The 25,150-nt window shown below is 37.0% G+C and overlaps 1 protein-coding gene across 2 annotated transcripts in view; it reads left to right on the forward strand.

Annotated features, from left to right (window-relative positions):
• The window catches only part of LOC111869012 (J domain-containing protein DDB_G0295729), an 18,998-nt gene extending 6,864 nt beyond the window's left edge, over positions 1 to 12,134 (forward strand). The window contains exons 4-9 of one of the 2 annotated variants that reach the window (XM_033753257.1): positions 771 to 990; positions 1,628 to 1,849; positions 4,717 to 4,794; positions 6,771 to 7,742; positions 9,487 to 9,625; positions 10,840 to 12,134. In XM_033753257.1, coding sequence (XP_033609148.1) covers positions 771 to 990; positions 1,628 to 1,849; positions 4,717 to 4,794; positions 6,771 to 7,742; positions 9,487 to 9,625; positions 10,840 to 11,022 — 1,814 coding nt within the window. In that variant the 3' untranslated portion in view covers positions 11,023 to 12,134. The remainder of the gene's footprint in view (positions 1 to 770; positions 991 to 1,627; positions 1,850 to 4,716; positions 4,795 to 6,770; positions 7,743 to 9,486; positions 9,626 to 10,839) is intronic. The other variant, XM_023860184.2, reaches the window with a different exon arrangement.
• The last annotated feature ends 13,016 nt before the right edge of the window (positions 12,135 to 25,150 follow it).

Here is a 25,150-nt window from a genome sequence, read left to right on the forward strand (position 1 = left end):
AATGTTACGTTAGTCTGTACTTAACTACGTATTTCCTTAAAAAATGCAACATTTTAACTCGGTTTTTGGTAGATTTTTACGTGACTAACATAAGGCTACTGTGGAAGTGCCCATTTCGGTTACAACGACATTCGTTTATAACGACACTATTTTTAGGTCCCTTTGATGACGTTATAACCAAGTTCTACTGTATTTATCTTTGTCAGCAGCGAAACCTTTAATAAACTGTCAGATTGAACTAAGTGGATAGAATCATCCACACTACCACCATATGATCCATGTTACGTTATCCACCTCACGCTACTGATAAACAATTAAAACCATAAGTGACTGACTACTAACTAACTGACTATGGGGTTCCTTGTTACCTGTTCAGCTGCTCTAGAAATTACATGCTTTTAAGCAACCTAAAAAATCATTACTGTGTTTGCAAAAGCCTACTTTGAACTTTATCCTTAGCCAGCTGAATTCAGTTTACATTCTTGCATCCAGTTTCTCTACAATCCATTTTAATGTTTTCCTCCACTCTGGTTAGGTTTCCCAAATGATCACTTCCTATGAGGCTATATACATTGCTTGTCTCCCTCGTGGTGTGCTACTCACTCTATGCATTTAATTTTTGATGTAATCACCTATCAGTGTGAGATGAGTTTTAAATAGGTAGGCATATGTTATCTGTTACATGATGTAACTTATTAATTCATTGGGATCATAAAGTGCACTATGTCATGGGTAAGCCTGATTTCAGTGCATGCTTAAATTTGTTTTAGGAAGTGCTCCTTCATCACGGCGTAACATTGCAAAGGAGTGTTCAAGCTCCTCACCTTGTGGTCTACAGAACAATAATAATGCACCATCCCCCAAAGTTCAGCGCAGTAATGGCTCACCATCCCGAAGTGTACGGCACAGTAATGGCTCTCAGCGCAATAGTATGACCCGACGTAACATTCAACAGCGGTCTTCATCTCCAACAAAAAGAATTTCTCTTAAGTATGTTTGTATTGTAATACTATATTTTTCTGTATTATTGCCTCTTACAGTATCAGATGTTTCCACATTATCTGAGGACAAAACTAAGTCCCTTTAAGGTCTGCATTTAAGACATATTATTCTGTGAGAAAATTACAAAACGTTAAGGTATTTGAAAATAAAATTAAAGGAAAATGTCTGGAGTAGGTTAAATAAATGGGAATGATATAAACATCATAAGAAAGTAACATTCTGAGGCAGTTGTAATGGGGAATTTTGATGGGGACACTTCTGGAAAATTCCTGCGTAGAAGATGTAGACAGAGTTCAGAAGATAAATACTGAAATTGATTGTGATAATATGCAGTGGATTGAACTAGCTAAGAGTACAAGTAGGATCTTGTGGGAGTTTTTGTTTTAATGGTACTAAATATGTGGTTTATAATAGCAAGTAGAATTAGTATAATATTACACTTATTTTGATATTTAAATGTGTAATACTAAGTGTAGCATGTTAAAATTTATCATTAGATATCATTGTTCTCATAATATAGGATTGGAGGTCAGCAGTTATTGACTGAAATATAACTATTGTCTCGTAAACTTCTGAGTGTTTAGTACTGAAACAGAATTGTCAGGCTTTTTAATCTATTCTGTAGGAAAGTTGGTGCTGTTGGGAAGGATGAGTCCGTTACAGAAGCACAGCTGTCGCAGAAACAGAATTCAGCAGACGAGAATGTGCAGGATATTTTCTCATCTTCCTGCAATATCACTTGTATTAACCCAGTTGCAAATAAACTTACTGGATCTGTTCTTGCCACTGTGCCAGTCGTTGCTGTTAGTAAAAACAAAAGCAAGAAGATAGAAGTTAAGTCAGACAGGTGAGAGCAATATTTGTCCCTTATTAATTACAAACTGTGGTTATAAAGAGCTTAGTATTACTGGTTTTGAAAAGAGTTCAGAGGTGCATGGTTGATAAACTAATTTAGGAGCTGTTCACACTTCTTCTTAGTCATGATAGCCAAGAGGCTTTTTTTTTTTTTCATTCCTTCCAGGCAAGTGCCAGGATAGTGCCTTAATTAGGTCACAGCCGGTTCCTTCTAAATCCTTTCAGATTCATCGTTCATCACTCTTTCTATGATTTGACAATCTACAGTCTTGATACTGACAGCATCATTAAATAACGAAGTAAAAAAATTAACCAAGGTAGCTGGTAACCTGGATGAGATTCAAACCAATCATTCTTGAATAAATGTGTAGAGCATTACTACTAACAAAGAGATATTATAAAGAGAAAATCAGCAGTGTAAAGGGCTATTGTTCTTCTTGTAGCAGGGAATGATAAAAAAATGTAAAGATAAAGTTATCCTTGTAACAGGCCATGAAGGCCGATAGGGTTATGAGATACTGAGGCTCCCACATCTTCCAAACATTCAGCTCACAGATGGCTTTAAGGTTGTCAGTCATATGAGCTGGCCACCCTTTAACCCCCCAAGGAAGATTCCTGGTATTCATTTCTGTTAGATGCTGTGTTGACCCCAGGGCTATAATGTGGCTGGAGGGATTAGGTAAATTGAAAAAATTCAGTGATCTCATTGGAAATTGAACCTACAAGCTCCCAGCTTGTAGCATAGTGCCTCAACCAGCTATGCGTGTCCCCCCAGCGGGGAATGATAGCTGGTTTATTTATGACAGTGGATGGCAGGTAGCATTGATTGTTTATGCATAATACTGTCCCTAGACATGCTATGCAGTTTAAGTATACTTTGGCTAATTAGAATAAACAGCACATATAAATTGTGTGTGTACTTGTGTTAGTATTAAAAAGGTTAATACATAGCAGTGTGAGTTTGTTTGCTGTGTTCTTCACCAGAAATGTGATGGATGATGTCTGGTTCATAACCAGTTTTTGTGACATTTTTTCTGTATTCATGTAAATTAATTTTGTAGAAGAATATTTGAAAGAAGAGTTCATGACTGTAATAAGATGGGATTTGAATGAGAGGTTGGGGAATAGACAGTTATGTGTATACGTATTTGGATGAAAAGCTCATATTGTGTGATGATGATAACATTATTATGAAGAAAATTTTATAATGTGCTTCTAATAGTTGGCAAACCCAAGGTCTGAAGCCTGATGTAGGATAAAAACACCATCAGTTTTGTCAACATTGTGAAATTCTTTAGAATGAAGAGAATATAAGAACATCTTTAGTGATAAATGCTTTCCATGCAGGCATATATCACCATGGAAAAATATTGAAAGTGTTTTATATACAGGATCTTTCACGACTTTGGGGCATAACTGCAGGAGGTGATTTCCTAGGTCTTTGTGATCAAAAAGTTCATATAAACATGTGTCCGATTTTGGACTGTTACAGACTTATGACCGTTTTTTCATTCCCATACACGCCCTCGTATGAACCGCGTCTGTCAGCTGGCAGGTCACTATTTTTAGCCAGCTACAGACAGAGCAGTCTCGTTATCTCGACACTTGAGAGCTACCTAAGGTGGGGGGGGGTTGGTATGTCCGGCGCGGTTCACAACCGAGCGGCAGCCTGTGTTGTAACTGGCGGTGACATTTTCGAAAATCAGCTTTAAGCACCAATCAATTCAAATTAAAGGTAACTTCACGAAGTTAACTTTACATTCATACTTTAAATATATCATGTATTATGTTTGTTTATTATTTTGTTCTGTTTATTGTCAGTAATCGTTACCTTCTATTCTGAGTTTAAAGCGGTCATAACTCCATAACTGTCCAAAATCGGACACATGTTTATGTGAACTTTTTTGATCACAAAGACCTAGGAAATCACCTCCTGCAGTTATGCCCTAAAGTCATGAAACACACTGTATATGCTGGTAGTGGATACATCAGTAGAATTTAGCAAAATTATGTAACAAATGGTACAGAACTTGTCTCCAGTGAAAAGCTATATAATTTATTTACCAGTGTGTAGATTCATGGTGATTGATATTATAATGGGAGGCTTCCTGTCAAATCCTGTCAAGTTCTGATTCTGTTTTTCCTTGTCCTTTGAACCCACCGGCCTCCATTGTCAAAATTCTGTGACAGGACATGACATTTAAATCAGATCATCAAGATTCGTAAAAGAAATCATGTGGAAAGAGCTGAAGGAAATACATTTGGCCTTGCCAAGTGTCCTGCCATGGAAACAGAAATCATTAAACAGATCTGAGCAATCAGATTGTAAGAATAACATAGCTATGATTTATGAGGAATCTTCACGTTCCTGGCTAGCTGATAATAATCAGCTGACAGCCAATGTTAGCCTCAAACAAATGGTGAACGTGAAAAATAGAAAATTGATAAAGATATTGTGCAAAGTAGCAGACAGAAGTACTTACTGAGGTCTGTTCCTGTGCGAGCGTTTCTCTATTTTCCAACTGTACACTTTACTTATTAGTTATAATTGTGTAAAATCATCCATGTGAGCTTTGAGTGAATTTTTTCTTCCAAAGTCTAACCCAATTAACATTCAATAAAATGTTGGTATTAATGTGTAGATTTATGCATTCTGGGATATGACACTGTGTAAGCAATTGAAAGTCAACCAGCATTTTGGAGGAACATGTTGTCTAACAGGTTCCTCCAAAACATTGGTTGACTTTCAACAGACTACATGGCATTATATCCCAGAAGATAGAACTCTTCATAACTCACCACTGTGATAACTCAAATCCTACATATTAATGTGTGTGTGGGCATTTGTTTTCCTCATAGGAGTAAACTTTCAACATTCTTCAAGGATAGCTTTACTCCCAGCATACCTAGTATGGCCCTCATACTCAGTAGTGCAGTGTGAGTAATAGTTTCTGTACAGTCTTCAGGTTGCCTGTTCACCATTTGCACCATACAGTTTGCTTTGTTATTTGTTGCACTGCATTATGCTTTTGTTTTATACTCTTTGCTTGGACAGATTCACAAAGTGGGTTTATGTTAACAAATAAATTGTGCATGTAAAAATATGAATAATTGAACTGGAGTTTACATTTCAAATACACCTTTGGTATTCACATTCTGCATATAGTTCATAACATGTAGGAGCTAGTTACACTTTCCTGGAAACTTTCACTAGGGTTTTAGTAGATTGCAGTACAGAAGGACTGTTGTTTCAGTAATTCCTTGATTTATGGCAGTTACATTATATTTGCGTCATAGCTCAAGTGGTTAGTCACTGGCTTCCCACTGTGGCAGCCCGGGTTTGATCCCGGGTCTGGTCAAGTGGGATTTGTGGTGGACAAAGTGGCGCTGGGGCAGTTTTCTCCGAGTACTTCGGTTTCCCCTGCCAATCTTCATTCCACCAATTGCTCCACAATCACCCTCACCTATCATCTGGGGCTGGTACAATAGACCAGAAGTGGCCACAGTACAAGGGACTTAGTCCCACCCCACTAGCAATAAAAAAAATACATTATATTGGTATTGCAGTGTGAAAGTTTCTTTCACATTAATTCATTTTAAGGTCACTTTACTAAGAGGGGCTGCGCAACAGATCATTAAAAATTGTGGTGCAAGTACCGATCTAGGTCTACCCCTTATGTTTTCGCTCATTCAAGTCCATATTGAGGGCTTAAATACATGTTTATTGTTTTTTCCAAGTATTAAACTGAAAAATAACAATTATAGGGACACATAAATACATATGTTATGTTTTCCAAATTATTTCCACAGAAATTACTCCTTTCAAGAGATCACTATGTATACCTGTGCAGCAGATGTCACACATAAGTGAAACACCCTTTAGTGCTGTCTTTTATTTTATTTTATTTTATTTNCGTGTGTTATATTGCTGGGCCTGCTGGGTATGTGTGTGTGTGCTGTCTTCGTTTTTATTTTATTTTATTTTATTTTATTTAAAAAAATTTTTTTTTTTTTTGCCAAACAAAATTATTTTGTAATTACAAATCGACTTTAGTAGTTTCTGCTGTTATAAACTTTCACACTCCTTTCATGTATCTGTATAGTGTCTAGTGTAATGATAAACTAGTACCATATATGTGTGTGGGGGGCTGGGGTAGTTATATGTATGCATGCTTGCATGCACGCAGTAAAATAGTACAAGGAGATAAATAATTTGAAATTTTTTTTCCTGTACAACCCCCCCAAAGTTTGAAATGTATATGTGGTGCATCATTGCAGTCTGTCTGGAAAAAACTTAGTTTTTTGAAGACTTTAGATGAGATTGTTATTAACCTAAATAGAAATCTCAAGCACTGGACATAATGTGTTATTCTGGCCTGTCTGGGTAAGATTTCATTGGCTTTCCAGTGAAACTGGTCAAACAGTTTGTCACTGTTCAAGAACTTATGGCTTTGAAATTAGAGAAACCTTCCTGAACTGAACATTCTTGTATTTTAATCTAAGTGTGAATGTAGATCCTGAAGGGTTCCGATGATGGTGTATAACACTCGGTGTATTACTCAGTTTTCAGGCTTTGTCCATCGTCTGGTATTCTAAAAACTAGAAAACACAACACTGTTGGTTCCGTTAGAAAGAGCTAACCTCAGTTACTGATTGAAGTTATGGACCCAGCAGAGTAGGTGTCTCCCCCCTCACCTGAGGATTGAAACGGATCCAGTTTCCGAAATGTGTTCTCTAGTTTTTAGAATCCCAGATGACAGACAGAGTCCAAAAACACAGTAATTCTGAGTGTGAATGATTTGGTTGGGCAAAACTGCATTTATAAAAGACTTTAGTTACTTATAAATTTATGTTAGGTCAAATTTTTTATCTTGTGATAGATGATTAAGTGACTGATTTCATTTGTTTCTCAGTATTACTTCTGAAGAAACTTACGACCCTTATGTTTCGGCTGAGCGCCAAATGATGGAACTCTTATCTCATGGAAATTGTCCAGAGAAAGAAAAGAAACAGCGAAAGCAACAGCAGCAGCAGCAACAACAACAAAAACAACAACAACAACAACAAGCAGCACAAGTGAAAACAGAACAGGCTGTTCAGCTTGCCCCAGTTTCTTCCATTTCCCCAGCACCTCATGAATTGCGTACATCGCCAACTTCTGCATTTACAAAATACTCCTCTGTCAAACCAAAAACAGATATTCCATTGACAATGAATAGGTCAGCACCTGATTATCATTCATTTGATTCTGATGCGTTGATTGTCTCAGGACATAATACTGGTTCACCACCATCACTGCATAATGTCTCTGTTTGTACATCCACTTCACAATACGATGAGAACAGTGATAATATAAATAATAATAGAGATTTCACCATCAGTCTCAGCAATCTCAGTCTTTGTTCTGTGCCAGACTTTGATTTTAACTTGGAGTTTGACATAAACATGATTAACCAGAACAGTAACAGGAGTAAGAAGTACAGAAAGAAGCTTGAAAATGCTGCTCTAGCTTTGCAGCGCTCAGTATCTCTCTACCATCCAGGACCTACAACAAAAGACGAGATTCAATTAGAAATAGATGATGTAGATAATTCTCTTTTACATATATCTGAGATTGAAGGTGATGCTAGTCCATTACGTCCTGTATCTTCTTTTTCCCTTTCCAGTCTTCATCCCAAACCTGTAACCACATCCTCCTTGCCAAGTTCCCAGGCTGCTGTTAATTCTGAAGAATTGAGTGACAAATTGGAGGCAAGTAAACTTCATGGGCCCAGCAAGAAGAGTGCAATGATTCTTCATGCAGAAGATGAGTTCGCTTCAGAAGACAATCACATTAATTATCGATCTACTGGGAGTAAGATTAGCGGAGATTCAGCATATAGCAGGTAAGCATTCATACATGTAATGAAAGCTGTTAATTATGAAAGGGTAGTATCCTGCATTGTCTCATCTGTTAACCAATACAGATATAATAACAAAACAAAATTGTGTAATAAAATCCTGTTTGTCTTATCAGCCATGTCAAGGCTTAAAAATGACTAGAGTTTCAACTGATATCAGATTATGTAACATTATTCTTCCACTTATACTTAGATATTCCAGTAAATCTCTTGCCACGAGGTTTTCCTTAACCAAAATTGTGTAAGTAAATTATTCACTTGTTCACTTTCAGTACCATATTCTTGAAATTCCTCCACTGGACCCTGGATTGAGTTAGGTGAATCCATACCACATTCTTACACCCAGTTTCTTTAAGATCAATTGTAATATTGTCCTACATGTACACCTAGGACTCCCAAATGGCCTTTTCATCCAGGTTTTTCAAATATCATTCTGTATGTATTTTTCCTATGTTTGCTAGATGTCTCACCCATCTTATCCTCCTTGATTTTATCACTATCTTTTTTATGTTGTGATTTTGTCCTGCATGCCCTTCAATATTTACATTACATTTATAGTATACCCGTTGCTAGACAATGCCTGCAACACACGTGGCCAACAGTACAGGAACAGTGTTTTCTATGTCCACAGATGGACCGTTGCTATGCAATGCACCAACACATGTGAAGGCTTTAGTTTATTATTAAAAACCATTGTTGCATTTGATGGAATATAATCCTAAATTTACTTATGCTAAAGGATGCACTGGCTGAGAGTGATGTATATCATAAAAATTAAAACCTTAATGCCAGTTGCACATGAGATGGCGGCAGACACATGAATAAAAAGCGGACACAGTGCTAAAGGATTCTGCAGTACAATATTTTGATACTGAGAGGTCTACAGTAGAAGTTATGAGGTGAATTTAAATTTGGTCCATATTGAACTGATATAAGGGGCACGCGGTAATGTAGTTTGTTGAGGCACTATGCTGCAAGCTGGAAGGTCGCGGGTTTGAGTCCTGATGAGGTGGATTTTTGTAATTTATCTAATCCTTCCAGCTGCACTGGGGTTGACTCAGACTCTAACAGCAGTGAGTACCAGGAATCTTCCTAGGGGGTAAAGGATGGCTGGAGTGTAAGGCTGACAACCTTACTGCCATCTGTGAGCCGACTGTCTAGAGAAAATGTGGGAGCCTTGACATCTCACAACCCTATGGGCCGTCGTGGCCTGTTACAGGGATACCTTTACCTTTACCTTAATTGAACTGATATATCCCCTGTCTGAATTTGAACTTATGATTTTTTTAAAAAGTGGCATACAAAGAACTGACACACAACACAATATAGATCTTATGAAGCTACAACTTTCATTCGTAACATTTTTGACACAGTGTGTATATAGTGAAATAAAAAGAAAATTAATTTGTTTTGTATGGTATGGTACTTGTAAACCATTTTCTGCAAACCATATACAATAAATGAACATCAGAACCAGTAATATTTGCAAAATCACAAAGAACATGTCGGGACTCTAGTTACTGGGGTTTCTCTTTCTACTGTTGTCCTCGGTCATCTGATGATAAACTATTGTTGTTTTGATTAAGCAGAATAAAGCTGCACAATATAATCCTGATCCATAAAACATTTCATAGTTTGTCAGTTTACACAAGTATAAAATATGAAACTTTTGTACACTTGCACTAGGTTGACTTTCTTGAAAAAGGTGCATTTGTTCTGATTCATTCAGTTTGAATCGAAAGTCCCCACTGGCAGATGTTAACTCACAGGGGCTGGAAAGACACTCAGAAGTGACACTGGATGCTGATCACCAGTGCCTGAGCTCAAGTGGATCAGAGTCATCCCTTCCACCACTGTTTTCTCTTCAGGTTTGTACACTCATGTGTTTCTGTTGAAAAATAAATGTGTGTTGAAATATATATGTTAAACCAAAGTTTCATCATTCTATAACATACTTTCTCCTTATACCAATGTGGTGTGTCACATCCATTATTTTGAGATATTTCATATATTTATAAATATGTTATATAAATATGTATGTTATTTATACATTTCCACAATGTTGTACATATTTTGACCANCATATTTATAAAGACAAATGCGTGTATGTTATTTATACATTTCCACAATGTTGTACATATTTTGACCAAATGTAGCATGATGGTAAATGACCTTCAGGAGATTTTAGACACTTGAAAATGTGCATTCTTTCAAGTCCAAACCACTTTATTTCCTCATTGCTTCCTTTATAAGAAAGGCATGAGGATCTTAACAACAGATGATCGCTAAAACGTGGGGAAAAGCCTGGACTGTCTGGTGTTGTTGGTAAGAAATGGTGGAAGCCCCAGACTATCTTTTGCTATAAGTAGAATATGGGTGAAGAATCACACCATCTTCTACTGTGTCTAGGATACGGGGGAAAATTCCAATTAACTTCTACTGTTACTAGAATGTGGGGGAAAATCCAGAGTATCTTCTGCTGTTGCTAATATATTGGAGAAAACCCTGTCTGTCTTCTGCCATTGATAGATTTATTTAAATAGATTTATTTAAATTTTTTTCCATAAACTTGTGGATTATGCCCAGGCAACACTGGGGAGATATGCCAGTATTTAATATACAAGAAAATTTGATAAGTGGCTGTACAGTTCTCTTTAGGTGATTAGGTAATTTTACTTTGAGATATTTTTATCATATTTGATCTCAAGATTATTGGCAATGGTTAGGATCAAATTCAGGACCTTTGGTACACTAAACTAGCTTCCTAACTACTGGAATTTTGGAGCAGTCATGAGATCAGGTCAAAATGTGGCAGTTTTTGATACACTGTTCGCTTTGCCAGTTATATTTTTTTTGAAGAGGACTTTAGGTACACGTGTTTGAGGCTGTAATTTTTCATTGTGATGAAAATCTACAGTTCTAGTTCACTGACTTTCCTGGCTTCTGGCCACACAGCGAGATGAGGGAATCATGGTTAACTTTCTGATGTGGGAATACCTTTGAGGCAGATTCATATTCTAACAAATTTATGAGATATTACTAAATGTTATTTGAGGAAGTAATGATGACTTTGTTGGTACAGGTGGAAAGAAATCGTAGCAGAAGTCCTCTCCTCACTTCGTCTTCACCACCAGTGATTCAGTCCAATTTAGGTCAGCAGCCAGCACCAAGAATGTCAAAGTTCTGTCATGAATGTGGCTCAAAATATCCTGTCACTGTGGCAAAATTCTGTTGTGAGTGTGGAGTGAAGAGGCTGCTCTTCTGAATGTGTATGAATTACGTCAGGTGCTTTAAAAGCACAGTCTGCCCCAAGACAAGCCTTTAACCTCACATATGAGAAATATATTATTCACAGGTCCTTTGGAAGTGCCATTGTTTTTTATCTCGGAAGGAAATAAGACATCAGTAATTTTTGTTAATTTTGATGTTTAAGTATTTTTGTAATTTATGTAAGAATGTGATAGTTTTTCATCTTATATGTAATGAAATACCATTATTTTTTAGGAAATGAACTTAACAATGATTGAATGTTTGTGTCTTACATATTACATTGCCACAGGAGCTGGGCACCTGCTGACAGCCTTTGCCGATTAACTGGACAGTTGCTTCATGTAAGTCTGCTCTCTGATGCACTGAACCCACTAACTTCTGGTCTCTTCTGTTCTGCACAGAGCAGACCTGGTTCTTGGATAGGGAAGGGCTTTGCGGCTACAGTTAGAGGTACATCACCCTTCAGGAAGTTTCTGTAAAGTTCTTGGGCAACCTCAGACTTTGGCATCAGCTGAGCAGTTTCTCAGACAGTCAAGATGTGACAAGGGGCATGTGCAGGCCAGGCAATGTAGTCCCTCTGTGCTCATCTCCATCGACAATATTGATGTAATAGCAATGGAAAGTACCTTGGTGTACAATACTGTCATGAGTTTAAGTAACTAGACATAGGCCCTGGATTGATAATTGGCTTTCTTGGGCTCTTATAAGCTGTAACTGCAAGTAATTCCCTAATTGACACTCTTTATAATTCACTGTAAGGCATTAAATCTTCTCAGTTCATCAGTAGTTGTTGCTTAGTAATGGCTTCTAACAGTGTAGATTCCTCACCTTCCATGTTTAACAGCTGCTATCCTCACTGGCTGGTGACTGTCTCACACCTGAGCTGTTCTTCAAATACCCTCACATTCTTGGCTTCTGGGCCACAGCTCACTGACGGTCAGTCGGCAAGTCAGTCTTGCTGTCAAGCTCCATCTGGAGCCCGAGGCAAGAATTATGTTACTGTCAGCCAGTTTTGGTTTTTTCAATGTTGGGAGCCCTCCACGATGAGAGGAATTGGTCGCGGTCAATACCAGTAGTACATGTCATCTATATTTATTGTTTTACGTGTTGGCATTCTGTGTAGCCAGTAGTCAGGATTCCAGTTCCTTGTTGATACCTGCTATTTACAGTTTTACATGTAACTCTGGTATGTACAGTATATACAAGGCCTCTCTCAGTCTAGGCTTGGCATAGCAAATCATGTCCTAACTCATGTACCTCATGTTACAGTGTCTGCCTGGTGTCTTGGATGGTCATATGCTTGGACCACCATTAAGCTTAAGAATCTCTATTTTCTCTGTTGGTCTTCGCCTTTTACGATGTCATGAACATTTGAATTTTCATGATTTTGTATGAAATCTGCTTGTTGCCTGCACAATTTTGTGCTGTAATCATAAATATATGGTACTTGGAAAGCCATATGCAACTTGCAGACCAGTGTGAACCTTGGAAATTTACTACAGACTGATTATTGACTGACTAGAGTCATAGTTACTTTATGACTGGTGGTTTACTGTCAGTCAATTCGTCTTGGCGACAAGCCCCTTGAGACTTATGACAAGCAGTTTTTTTTCAATTGCACACTTGCTTTCACAGTCCTTATGTAACATCCTGTCCAATGAGAGAATGGGTGTGTTGTTTCCAATTGCTGCTGGCCCTCGCCAGCGCAGTCATTTTCAGGACAGTCCCGTGGGACTCATGACCACATTTTGCTGTCTCAAATTCGAGACTCCCTCAACCTGGAAGGCCAGGTCCCCATATTTATATCCCCCAGGAACAGGTTTTCCCAGTTATACCCTCAGGCTTCCTTTTTTATCGCCTCCTATGATTCAAAAGGCTACAATGGAGGTATTTGACCCTACCCCGACATGGGATCTCAATGATTGACTAAAAGTCAAAGTCAGAATTATGACTGGTGGTTTACCATCAATCAGTTCGTCTTGGCATCAAACCCCTTGAGTCTCATGACCACAGACTTTTTTTTTTTTTCATCTGAACCCTTGTGGTAATAGTCCTCACACATCGTCCTCTCTGACGAGATGATGGGTTTGCCTCTTGTGAATATGCTTGGCCTTTTGTCAAGTGTAGGTTTTGCATATACAGTCCTCTGGCAGTACAGGCTTTACAGCCTTGGCATGGACCAGATAGAAAACACTGGGTCTAGAAGTTCCTCAATCGTTCCGTGTGTATCTGTTGCCGTGGGAACATTTAGTGAGCCATTCCCTAATAATGCATGTTTATACTCTCTCTGCAATTCTGGCTTTCAGGCTGTATGTCATTATACATAATACTTTAAAGTAATCTTGGATATGCATAGCTTAAAAAACTCCAGTTTATTATGAAACAGTTGTGTCCAGCACTAGCACAGCATGAGTGCTGTTCACTGAAGTTTCCTCTGTTCTGCAGTCAGAAGTAAAGGGTGAAAATATGACAAGTGGTATAAATGATGGTGTGTGTTACATTTTTGAACATGACACAGTTCACAAATTTCCAGAACTTGTGCAATTTTATGCAATCATCACAAAATTATGAGAGGTAAATTCCGAGATAAAAAACATTAAACTTGATTTTATAGTCATACCACAGTGTCTCAAGTATATAGCATTCTTGAATGTGGACCACACAGTAAAAATTGAATTAAATTTAAAGAAGAGATATAACATAAGAAAGTAATATACTAGAATACTGCCTGTATTCTCTATCCATGAAACCCACATTAGTCAGCTACCTATCAAAGCATTTAGCAGATTTTATGTCGACCCACACCTCTTTGGATGATAAAGTAACTTGCATTATTGGTGTTTGAATCTCTGACTACTAGAATTTATAGCAAATTTTCTGCCTTTTGTTTTTGGTTAAAGAGAACTGCATAAGCTGCATATTTGTTATAAATGCATAAAGGATGTGTCATCTATACTAGAGACACTGATATATGGTAATATAATTTTAATTGTAATTTATCTGGTAAGGTTGCCAACAAGGCAATATTAGCCCATTAATAAATGTTGTTTTCTTGTTCTGCTTTGTTTTATGAGATTAATACTTTGTTTGAAAAAGTATCTTTTAATTTTCAGAAGTGTGTGCAACTTCGCCGACAAGCGGCGGTTGCTTGGTCGGTATAGTTTGTTTGCGGACTAAAACCATGGAATTTGTTTTTGTTGTTTATTTGTGTGGCCATGCAACATTATAGTTTTTGTTACTGTAGTTCTCTTTCATTTCACATTCTGTTGCTAGAACAAAAGACCAGACATTAACAGTATTTGTAAGGTGCTATTACGAGTTTGTTTGTTGTCCTACCGCCACCTGTTGTCTCTTCTGTATCGTGGCATGTAATCACTCTTATACATCAAAATCTCACATTTATGAATTATATTTAGTTGAAAATAATGTTGATAATGCTAAAATAATTGTAGAGAATAATATTTTTTAATTAACATTACGTAGTCACTTTTGTGGCTAGAGTGAAAGTGATGTCAAGCAATAAAAGGTAAGATAATTCAGCACAGAATGTGGTTAGGAATCGAATGGAGCCAGACTTACAAAGACAAAGGTGGAAGCAATTTTTCCATTTGAACAAGACTGATTTTTAGATACTGGTACACATATCTGTTTTTTATTATTCTGTTTTAAATGTTTTTGGAAGGATAATGAGACATTTCCTGGGGTACTGTAGAACAAAAAAAGGAAGTTTGGCAGTTTTTGGACCAATCTCATATACCACTGAATCATCTTTCATTTTGGTAAAGGTTTTGAAGAGGTTGAATCATGCTGATGCTCCATATCTGACTACCATTCCTGATGTTCATCAGAATTTTTGCTACAATTTTATGTTTGTTGTTACTTGCATTTATATGTTTAACACTGAAAGCTATGTTCATTGAACAAGTGAACATTTTTAGGTATGTCTTCATACTTTATTTACTAGGTTTCCTGAACAGACTAAGTCATTTTTAGATAAATCTCACTAATAATACTTTTTATATTTTTATGTTCAGTTTAATATTTCAGAGACCTGAATAGCATTTCATGTTACCAGAATATATACTTGGAGAAATTTCAAGGGAATGATTGTGAAAAGAGTATTTCTTATGTATTTGTAAAACATTATTTTTAGAGGATTTTAAATAGTAATTTCAATATCTTGTGCACATCATTGTAATTTAAGGGATGAAGGAAATGACCACCAAGTTCAGTGTAATGGGTATCAGAAATGAGGAGAAACTCATTTTAGAAATTCTGTTGTCTTTTGAAGGTTGCATGTGGCCTGTATTAAAACATGGCCTCTGCTATTCTGTCAAATGTGCATTTTCTCAAACATTGATAAAATTATAATCATAATTTCATTTGGGCTCCACATTTCTGTTGTTGGTAAGTCTGTCATGGCTGCAAACATATTTCATGATATTTTGCATTGTTACTGAATACTGTGTAAGTCAATAACATGGAAAAATCTGATGAAGTAAAATAACTTTGTTTATGGCCTTCTGGGTTATGAAACCATTAGTTTGGTTGCTGATTACCAGAACTTTATGTGAACATGCTGTCTCCATGTACCCTGAAGATGGAAGCAACTTGTTCCTCCAAAATGCTGGTAACCACCTTCCAGGCTACAAGGTGGCATAACCAAAAAGATCATAATGTAAGTCGTTGCTGCCTTGAAAGTTTCAAATTTCATATAAAATAGTTTCATTTTCTGAAAACTACATACAGTATTCACTTCTTAATGGTCAATGTAGAGGGCAAAGATAAATAGTTTTAACATGGAGGTCAGAACTGGGGGAACTGGAAGAATGTACATTTGCCCATCCTCCCTACATATAATACAAGAGATTGCCCCTTCTCCTCGAGATTTATTCAAATTCTGACTTTATGAAGATACAGAAATTAATGAAACTGGATGGTCATTACCATCATGAAGGAAAAACTGGATCATAAGAGCAATACTATTACATAATAGTATTTTATATTATTTGTTTAGAAGTTTTTTATTGCTCCTGTGCTAAGAAATGCATGCTACAAGAGGGTTCCAAAGAGAATGGGCTAGAAAGTATGCCTGTTACATTGCAATGGTGAGAATTTTTGTGTTTTAAGGACTCACTGATCACTGAACTATGCATAATCAAAGGATTACATTTTATGAAGGTAATGCCATATTAACTGTACTTACTAAATATAATACCTTAATGCAAAAATGTAGTAGAATTTAGTAAGGATATGTACACTGTAAAATTTCAGTATACAATTGTAATTTAACCACCAGTTAGAAACAGAGGCATGTGAATAGGTCTGAGAATTATGGTAATTTTCACTGAAAGGATGGTACACACATGAAAAAATTTTAATCTGTAGAGTCTCATAGAAAACACTGAATTCTGTAGGAAAGTCTTCCTGGGCAGTCACTTGTATCTGGATGGAATGGGTTTCCAACATTTCAGAAATTGTTTGACACTTCCCAGAACATGGCTGATTGTAGTAGAAAACTAAATTACATTTACTTACTTGAAAGCTTCAAATCTTATGAAGTTCAGTCCTCCAGATTTTCATTTACCATTTACCTTAGGCCACTGGAAAATTATTTCACAGGAAGGAAGTTATATCTTCGCAATTTCTGTATTATCATCATTTATGTATGAGGGTAAGTCAATAAGTAAGTTACAAATGGATATAGAACTTAAATAAAGAGTACTGATTTGAAAAATGCTTTTATTTCTCAACATAATCTCCCTGTACGAGTACATTGAGGCACTTGTCCCATCATTTCACAAGCCCCTGAAAACCAACAGCATAAAATTCTTTGCGCTGCTGTCGGAACCGGGCAGTGACTTCCCTCTCTACAGCTCCACAGTCAGGAAAATTTTCAGCCGAAAGATGTTGTTTAAGAGGGCCCAACAAATGGAAGTAGCTTGGAGCAAGGTCGGGGCTATATGGAGGATGCTCGAGGACTTCTCACTTGAAATTTCGCAGTGTCTCATTTGTCTTGTTGGCAGTATGGGGATGTGCGTTGTCATGCAAGAGCAACACGTCTTTGGTGAGGAGTCCTGGTCACTTCCATTGAATGGCCTTATGAAGTTTCCTGAAGATGTAAATGTTCCCTGTAAAGGGAAGTCACTGCCCGGTTCCGACAGCAGCCCAAAAAATTTTATGCTGCTGGTTTTCAGGGGCTTGTGAAACAATGGGACAAGGGCCTCATTGTACAGGGCGATTATGTTGAGAAATAAAAGCATTTTTCAAATCAGTACGCTTATTTGTTGAAGTTCTATATCCATTTGTAACTTATTGACTTACCTACATACAATTTAAATTATATCCATTAATATACTTCCTGTCAGGGTCACAAATTGTTCACATCACCACCATTTCCAGACTGTTCTGTGGTATACCCATCCTCTTATCTCATACTAGGGGCTCTTGAGGGTAAAGCAGTCAGACTGGGCAGCTGAACTGCATCTAGTGTCTAGAATATATGAACCTGTGCCTCCATGTCTGTTACTCCTTCAGAACATGGTGCTTATGTTCAGATGTGACTTTACATTTATCTTTATTCATTAATATACACATAACTGAACTGTATAATTACCTCCAAAGCAAATGTACTATTTTATGGTGACAGTTGACCCATGTAACTTCAGAGGATTATAGAAGTTAGTCTTGAGTGTGAACAGAACGGATATCTTTTATGACAAGTGTATCCAATCTGACTGCCTCTATGATCTAGTGGTCAGAGTTCCTGGCTACAGCTCCAGAGGTTCCAGGTTCGATTCCCAGCACTGCCAGATTTTCTGAGAAGTAGTGGCTCTGGAATGGGGTCCACTCAGCCTTGTGAGGATAATTGAGGAGCTATTTTAAGGAAATAGCAGCTCCAGTCTAGAAAACCGAGATTAACGGCCATGGGGATCCGTTGCGCTGACCTGTGATGCACTCCATCCTCGAAAGTTGGCACTAACTTCGCTGACGAGCGGCGGTCACTCAGTCTGTATAGTTCACTTGCTGACTTCAGGCCACGGAGTTTGTTTCTTGTTTTTGTATCCATCATCTTAACTTTTCCCTTCGTCTTTATATATCTGTTATTTGACAATGGGTTGAGACTTACTTTTAAAATTTAAACAGTAACAAAGTATGATGTGATTCAAACCCCAGAATTTCGAACACATTGTGCAACTGATATTGAAATTCATGCTCTCTTCTGATGTATGTAATCAGATGAATGGAACTGGAGGATTTGTTTACTGCAAGGGGCAGAACTGTGAACGTTGAGCGAGCATGAATATAGTGCTGGAAATGTCTTGATGTAATGGTCAGGAAAGTAAGTGACAGTAGTCATTTTTACAATTATGGCAGTGTTTAAGCTAAATAAAAGGTGGTTGGGGTCATTAAATAATGAAACAGGTTGGGTTAGATTAGATTTCATAGGATTACTTTAGATTAAAGGGATGTGCATTAAGTGATCATAGCACCTCAATGCTGGAACAGATACTGATTAATTTTTTCAGTCATAGGTTGATATTTTACTGCCACTGTGTTTGATATTTTGTCCTATATTTTCAGAGAATTACATGTAGATTTATGTGGTGCTGTACCAAGAAGGTTGATGTAGTTGGCACTTGGGCACTAAGTTGTTGATGCATGAGAAAATAATTTGAAAAGTATTGCTGACATATTAGTAGCATTTAAAAAAAAAGGAGAAAGAAATTACTATTTTGAGTTTACCCTTACAAAATGACTTGTGCTAGGCAAGTGGGGTACCATAGTTTTTAAATTGGTTATTTAAATAGCTACAGGTTGGAAATTAGACTTAAAAAGTTAGCTCATAATAAATAGAGAGGAATCATTTCATTTTAAGACATTATTTTGTACAACAGTATAATTTTAAATGGGTAAGTATTCTGTTATGACTGAGATTCTTCTGACAAGGCTATAGGACCCCACTCTTCCTTCACTTTTAATCCTGACGCTAATTATGTTGTCCAGACTCTGATATAAATGCTGGTGCTATATGTATTCCAGATATCTCTCTGTAATGTGTTTGTTGTGTGGAATGGTATCATTTCATTATATTGCTAGTCGCCATTATTTAAGGTCATTGTGCCATTTGATATATGTAAATGTGATACATTATATTGAAGGCAACAGACATATGACAAAGAATGTTTTTCTTAGTGCTCAAGTCAACTGTAACTCAGCTGTGCTAGTCTCATATAATTTGAAATGCCATTTAAGGGATTGCTAATATTCTATGTTACGCAGATTTCAAATTTGTAACTCCTGTTTATGATACATCTTTGTTTCTAAATAATGATTTTGGGAGTTAAATTGACCTTTCATTTATTTGTGTGACTCAGTAAGATGTGTAGGTTTTATCTGTAGTTGTCTGAAGTCCTCACTTTAACCATTACCACAATTAAAATTCTCATCTTTGAAGGGGTACTATACAAGGGGCTTAACAAAAACTCTTTTTGATCTGCTTGCCTATAATAAGTGAAAAATTATGCCTAGAGGATAGGAGACTGTTACATGTTGTGTATGTTGTACACATTTTGTATTTTGTAATGAAGTATTTGGTCAATTACCAAGTAAAATATTTACATGACTGAAGAACTAAACAAACCTCTTCTTATATAGTTTCTTCTTGGAATTCTACTCAAATCTAACATTTTGGTTAACATTCCTGCTTTTTATTGACGAGGTTCCAAATGCAGATGTGATCCCACAGATGGACTAGCCAGACAGGTTTCCCATGATTTTCGTCAGTACCTTTAGGCAAAAAGTGGGGCAGTACTTTCAAATAGGCCACAACTGTTTTCTTTCACATTTACTAATAGTTCATTATTCATAATCCTACCATTCAATGCTGCATAACCCATGCAGTTGGATAAATATTTTAATAATCTAAAAATTGATTTGCGTTTGTATCAAAGGAGACATTTGCTGAAGATATGGACACAATTTTTTCTTGTAGAGTGGAGACAAATATTTTTATGTGGTAATTCAAATAATAACGTTCTGATTCTTTTGTATATATTTCATTTCAATATTTCCTGTGGAAGGTGTGTAAAAAACAGGTTTTCCAGTAATGATAGCAAGGAAACCAGAAGTTTAATAAAGTGATTATTAATTTCATGTGTGTATTATCCAAATAAAATTAACAGTATATCCTTCCTCAGTGACTGATGTGCAACTTTTTCTGAGTAAATGTCAGAAAATAAGAGCTGGGATAGCGCAGCCAGGATAGCACAGTCGTTACAGCAACTGGCTACGAGCTTGAAATACCAAGGGGTTGGAGTTTGAGTCTCAGTTGGGTCAAGAATTTTCTCTTCTCCACATCATCCAGACCAGCTCTGAGGCCCACCAAGCCTCATATCCCATGAGTACTGGCAGGCTCTTTCACAAGGGGTAAAGTGGCTGTGACGTTAAGCTGACCACCTGTAACTAGTGTTTTGGTCAAGAAAACGTGGATCTATACATCCACTACCCCATAGGTTTTCATGGTATAGTGCTTAATTAGTTAAGCACAGAGAGAACTTTACCTTTTAATCCATGATATGTATGCAGTGTCCGTCTTTTAGTGCACTCAATTTCACTTTTTATTTTACAACATGTTTCAGCACTATAGTGCCATCATCAGGTGCTCCATTTACGTTAATCTATTTCATTGCTTGCCATTATGTCATTGTAAAATTTAAAAAGTATTTTAAAATGTTTGTCAATTAAAATAAATATTTATATACTAAAAACTTGTTAAGATTATTTATCTTATGTGTCCCAATTCTAACACCGCGCATAGTTCAACCACTATGGGAGTCGTTCCTCTTACTCTCAGTGTATATCGTGTCTCGTGTTGTGTGTTCCCTGTTTGATTGTGGGAACACACAACATGAGACACGATATACACTGAGAGTAGTTAGTTATTTAGAGAGGGTGGGTTTCCCCATGCACTGCATCCAGTTTTTGATCTATTGTGCTTCCCTCTATGATATTCTACCAGTCTCTTTACTCTACCGATAAATGGTGCGTACCATCAGTCCCACCAAGCAAGCGAGTTCGGCCACTTGCTTAGCGGTGTCTATAATGCTTCCCCCATCTATCAGAGGCCTTAGAGGCTATTGTTGGGCGGGAAACTTCCTAGAATTTGGCTCAGTGATCTCCTTTGGGGATATGAGGTTCTTTTACGTTCCGTAAAGTTACAACACGGGACACACAGCTTAAAGTCCCTCCCGGAGGACTTGTTCCTTGAATTTTTCTGCCCTTAAAAATTTGATGACCTCCGCCGGGTATTTGAACCTGCATACCACGAGTCATGAGGTGGGAACGTTACCTCTAGACTAGTTGAACTATGCGCGGTGTTAGAATTGGGACAGATAAGATAAATAATCTTAACAAGTTTTCGGTATATAAAATATTTATTATAATTGACGAACATTTTTAAATACTTTTTAAATTTTACAATGACGTAATGGCAAGCAATGAAATAGATTGACGTAAATAGAGCACCTGATGATGGCACTGTAGTGCCGAAACATGTTGTGAAATAACAAGTGAAATTGAGTGCACTAAAAGACGGACACTGCATACATATCATGGACGAAGATCAGTGCAACAGGACGCTAAAATACAACTTTACCCTTTAAATTCAGAAAATATCAAGGGAGAAAAAGTGTGTGGGAATGAGGCCAAAAGTTCTTGACAGTGATGTAGTAATACAATTATTGACTTTTTTTGACATCATTTGTCAATGGATAATGTCCAAAAATCAATAATTCTCTGGGAATGAATTAAACGTGTGTTACGTTTTGTAAGGTATTTCTTGTAATCTTGGTGTTTAATTTCAGTTTATTTGAGCAGTATCCTAAATCACAGAAGAAAATTTTGAACAGTTACTCTAATAGTTGATTATTGAGAAACATTTTCAACATCTATGTTCAATTATAGGCCTGTGCCTTTGTTTAAGATTCCATGATGTTCCTGCTCTTGATAAGAACGGTATTGTGAATCTCTAAAGAAAGAAAATAAATATGCCCTTATTCCAGTCTATAATCCTATGACCATGAATTTATTTAAATAATTCTGAATGAATTAACTGTATTTACAATTTTTTGTATTAGAAAATTTATTGTTAAATAAATATTGACTTTTTATTTCATTCATATTTTTCAGTTCTGCATCATTGTTATACAGTTCATCACAGTTGAATCCATGATAAACTTAATTAAGAAAATCTAGTGGCAGGTCACTCTGCTTGCTGCCTGCTTATTGCTGGTTTCTTGCTTGGGTTACTCTTTGACTCTGAAGATTGAGGTGGTTCATTCCTCAGAAACATCAGTGGACTTCTACCAAATTACAAGGCATTACAACACAGAAGGTCATACTCTTCAGAATAAATTTCCATTGGGATTTAAGGTTTTTATGGTAATGAAGATTCATATTATGATCTGAGTTATGACACAGTGTAGTCTGGTAGGTGGGTACCAATATTGCAGGTGGCCTACTCTTTGTTAGATAGAATCTGTTTATAATTGTGGCACAGAGTAACTTAAATTTTAAAATCTTGCTGGTTGACATGGGATACCGTAAAAACCATTGTTTGTATATTAGATTCTAGAGAAGCTCCATTTATGCCACCAGCTCCAAGAATGCTTCTGGCATGAAGGAAGAAAGAGAAGACTGAAGGGTCACTCAGTGATCAAGTGCCTTGCTATCAGTATCCACACAATGTGATTGTATAAATATGAGGGTAAGTCAATGAGTAAGTTACAAACGGATTTAGAACTTAAACAAATAAGAGTACTGAATTGAAAAATGCTTTTATTTCTCAACATAATCTCCCTATACATTGAGGCACTTGTCCCATTGTTCCACAAGCCCCTGAAAACCAGCAGCACAAAATTCTTTGGACTTTCGTTGGAACCAGGGGCTGATGTCCCTTTCTACAGCTTCATCGTTGGGAAAATGTTCAGCCGAAAGATGATGTTTAAGAGGGCTGAACAAATGGAAGTTGCTTGGAGCAAAGGTCAGGGAGATTATGTACTATATCCATTTGTAACATACTTATTGACTTACCTATGTAATTCAGTTTATGTTTACTAATTATTTATTATGACTGCACTTCATTCGTTTTTTACTAATATCATCCCTTATGGAGTCGGGATAGTGTAGCTGGTATAGTGACTGGATATGGGCTGGACGACCAAGGGGTCGGAGTTCAAGTCCAGGTAGGACCAAAAATTTTCTCCTCTCCATGTCATACAGACTGGCTCTGGGGCCCACCCAGCCTTCTATCCAATGGGTACCAGGGGCTTTTTCCCTGGAGGTAAAGCATCAGGGTTGTGAAGCTGACCACTTACCTTCAACTAGTGCCAAGGTGAAGAAAATGCGGATCTATACAGCGACTCCCCCTTACCCCTACATGGCGTAGTGCTCAATTAGTTAAGCACAGGGACAACTTTACCTCCACCATCATCTGTTATACTACATATTTTGTGAGCATATTCAGACTGTATAATTAAAACTGTTACTGTTAGAATAATATCAGCCAGCCATATGTTAATTTCATTATGGCAATGATAATGCCATCCTAGATATCTTCATTCTAGCAGTTGTGTATACGAAATACAAAAAATATGACTGCTGAAAGTGGTAGGTTTGCCAAACAAGTTAGCTTAATGTTTGATCTGAGGTTCTCACAGTAGTGAGCATGAAGAGTATGGTTTTTGGGTTGTAATGTCATGTAGGTCAGAGAAAGCCTGACATTCTGGAGGAACATATTGGCTCCATCTTCAGGATTGACAAGCAAGCCAAGCAAGAAACCAATGGAAGCAGGTAGCAAGCAAGCTTGCTCAGCTGAATGTGGAGATGTTTTGTTCCTTAAAAACTTAGTGTTTTCTCCAAATTTCATTGGTGTGTTACAACACAGAAGAACATCATGATCTTCAAGTTAGCTTAACAGTAGCATTTGTAGCTTTTATTCAGTAGGTTCCAGAACTGGCTTATCCTACCTCCTGTGCTAGCCTGTTTCCCGTGTTTATAATGAAAAGCAGGCTTATGGCATGGAGTCTACATGTATGTTTCTCTGCATGCTTGTGCACTTATGCACATGCATGTTCAAAATAACTTTTGACACAACTGACCAGTATTCATAGAATTGGATATGAATATGCTTGACATTTAACCTCCAGGTCTTATTACCTCAATCATTTACCCCTTCTTTTGATCCCTAAAACATGTGTCCTATATTTTGGAACTGAAAATTTGGTGACTGTATTTAACAAAGGGAGAAATTAAGAGATATGATTAGCAGAGTGCTGGGGGAGTAACAATCAACGGATAATTGTCTGTATTAACAGTTAGGTTGCTGGTAAATGATAGATACATACATAATTTATAAATTCACTGATCCGTTGTCCGAATTGGACCGGATATTGAACTCTTCAAAATAAGACTTGATTGCAGAAGTACAATCATGTCAACAGCAAATAACCACACACAACCAAAAGCACCAAATAACCATAATTTACATTGTCATTCATAAAGAAAATTACAAGGAATATAGTTATTAAATGTTATACATGCTTAGCTGAAATGTATTCATGTATTGAATAAAAAGCTTTTGTTGTGAGGAAACTTTTCAGTATGTGTTTAAAAATCTTCACATTATTGGTTATGGAATGATAATAATTAATATGTATGGAAATGCTGGTTGATTTTTAAGACATCTTCAATATTCTCAGCCCACCATGTAGCCAGAGTTTGAGACCTGGTGGGGGCAAGAATTTTCTCTTCTCCAAGTCATCCAGACTGGCTCTGGGGTCCACCCAACATCCTATCCAATGGGTAATCAGGGCTCTTTCCTCGAGGGTAAAGCTGCCGGGACATGAAGCTGCCCACTCACCTCCAACTAGTGCCAAGGTCTAGAAAATGTGGATCTATACATCCATTCCCCCATTTGCCTTCATGGCTTAATGCTTAATTAGTTAAGCACAGAGACAACTTTACCTTTTTACCTTACCACCTTGTAGCACAAATTCTCATGAATTCAGTATATATTTAATTATATCCTTGTTGAAAATTTCATATATTTTCCAAGGAAGTAA

The sequence above is a fragment of the Cryptotermes secundus genome, unplaced genomic scaffold, assembly GCF_002891405.2.
Source record: "Cryptotermes secundus unplaced genomic scaffold, Csec_1.0 scaffold70, whole genome shotgun sequence".
NCBI lineage: Eukaryota > Metazoa > Arthropoda > Insecta > Blattodea > Kalotermitidae > Cryptotermes > Cryptotermes secundus.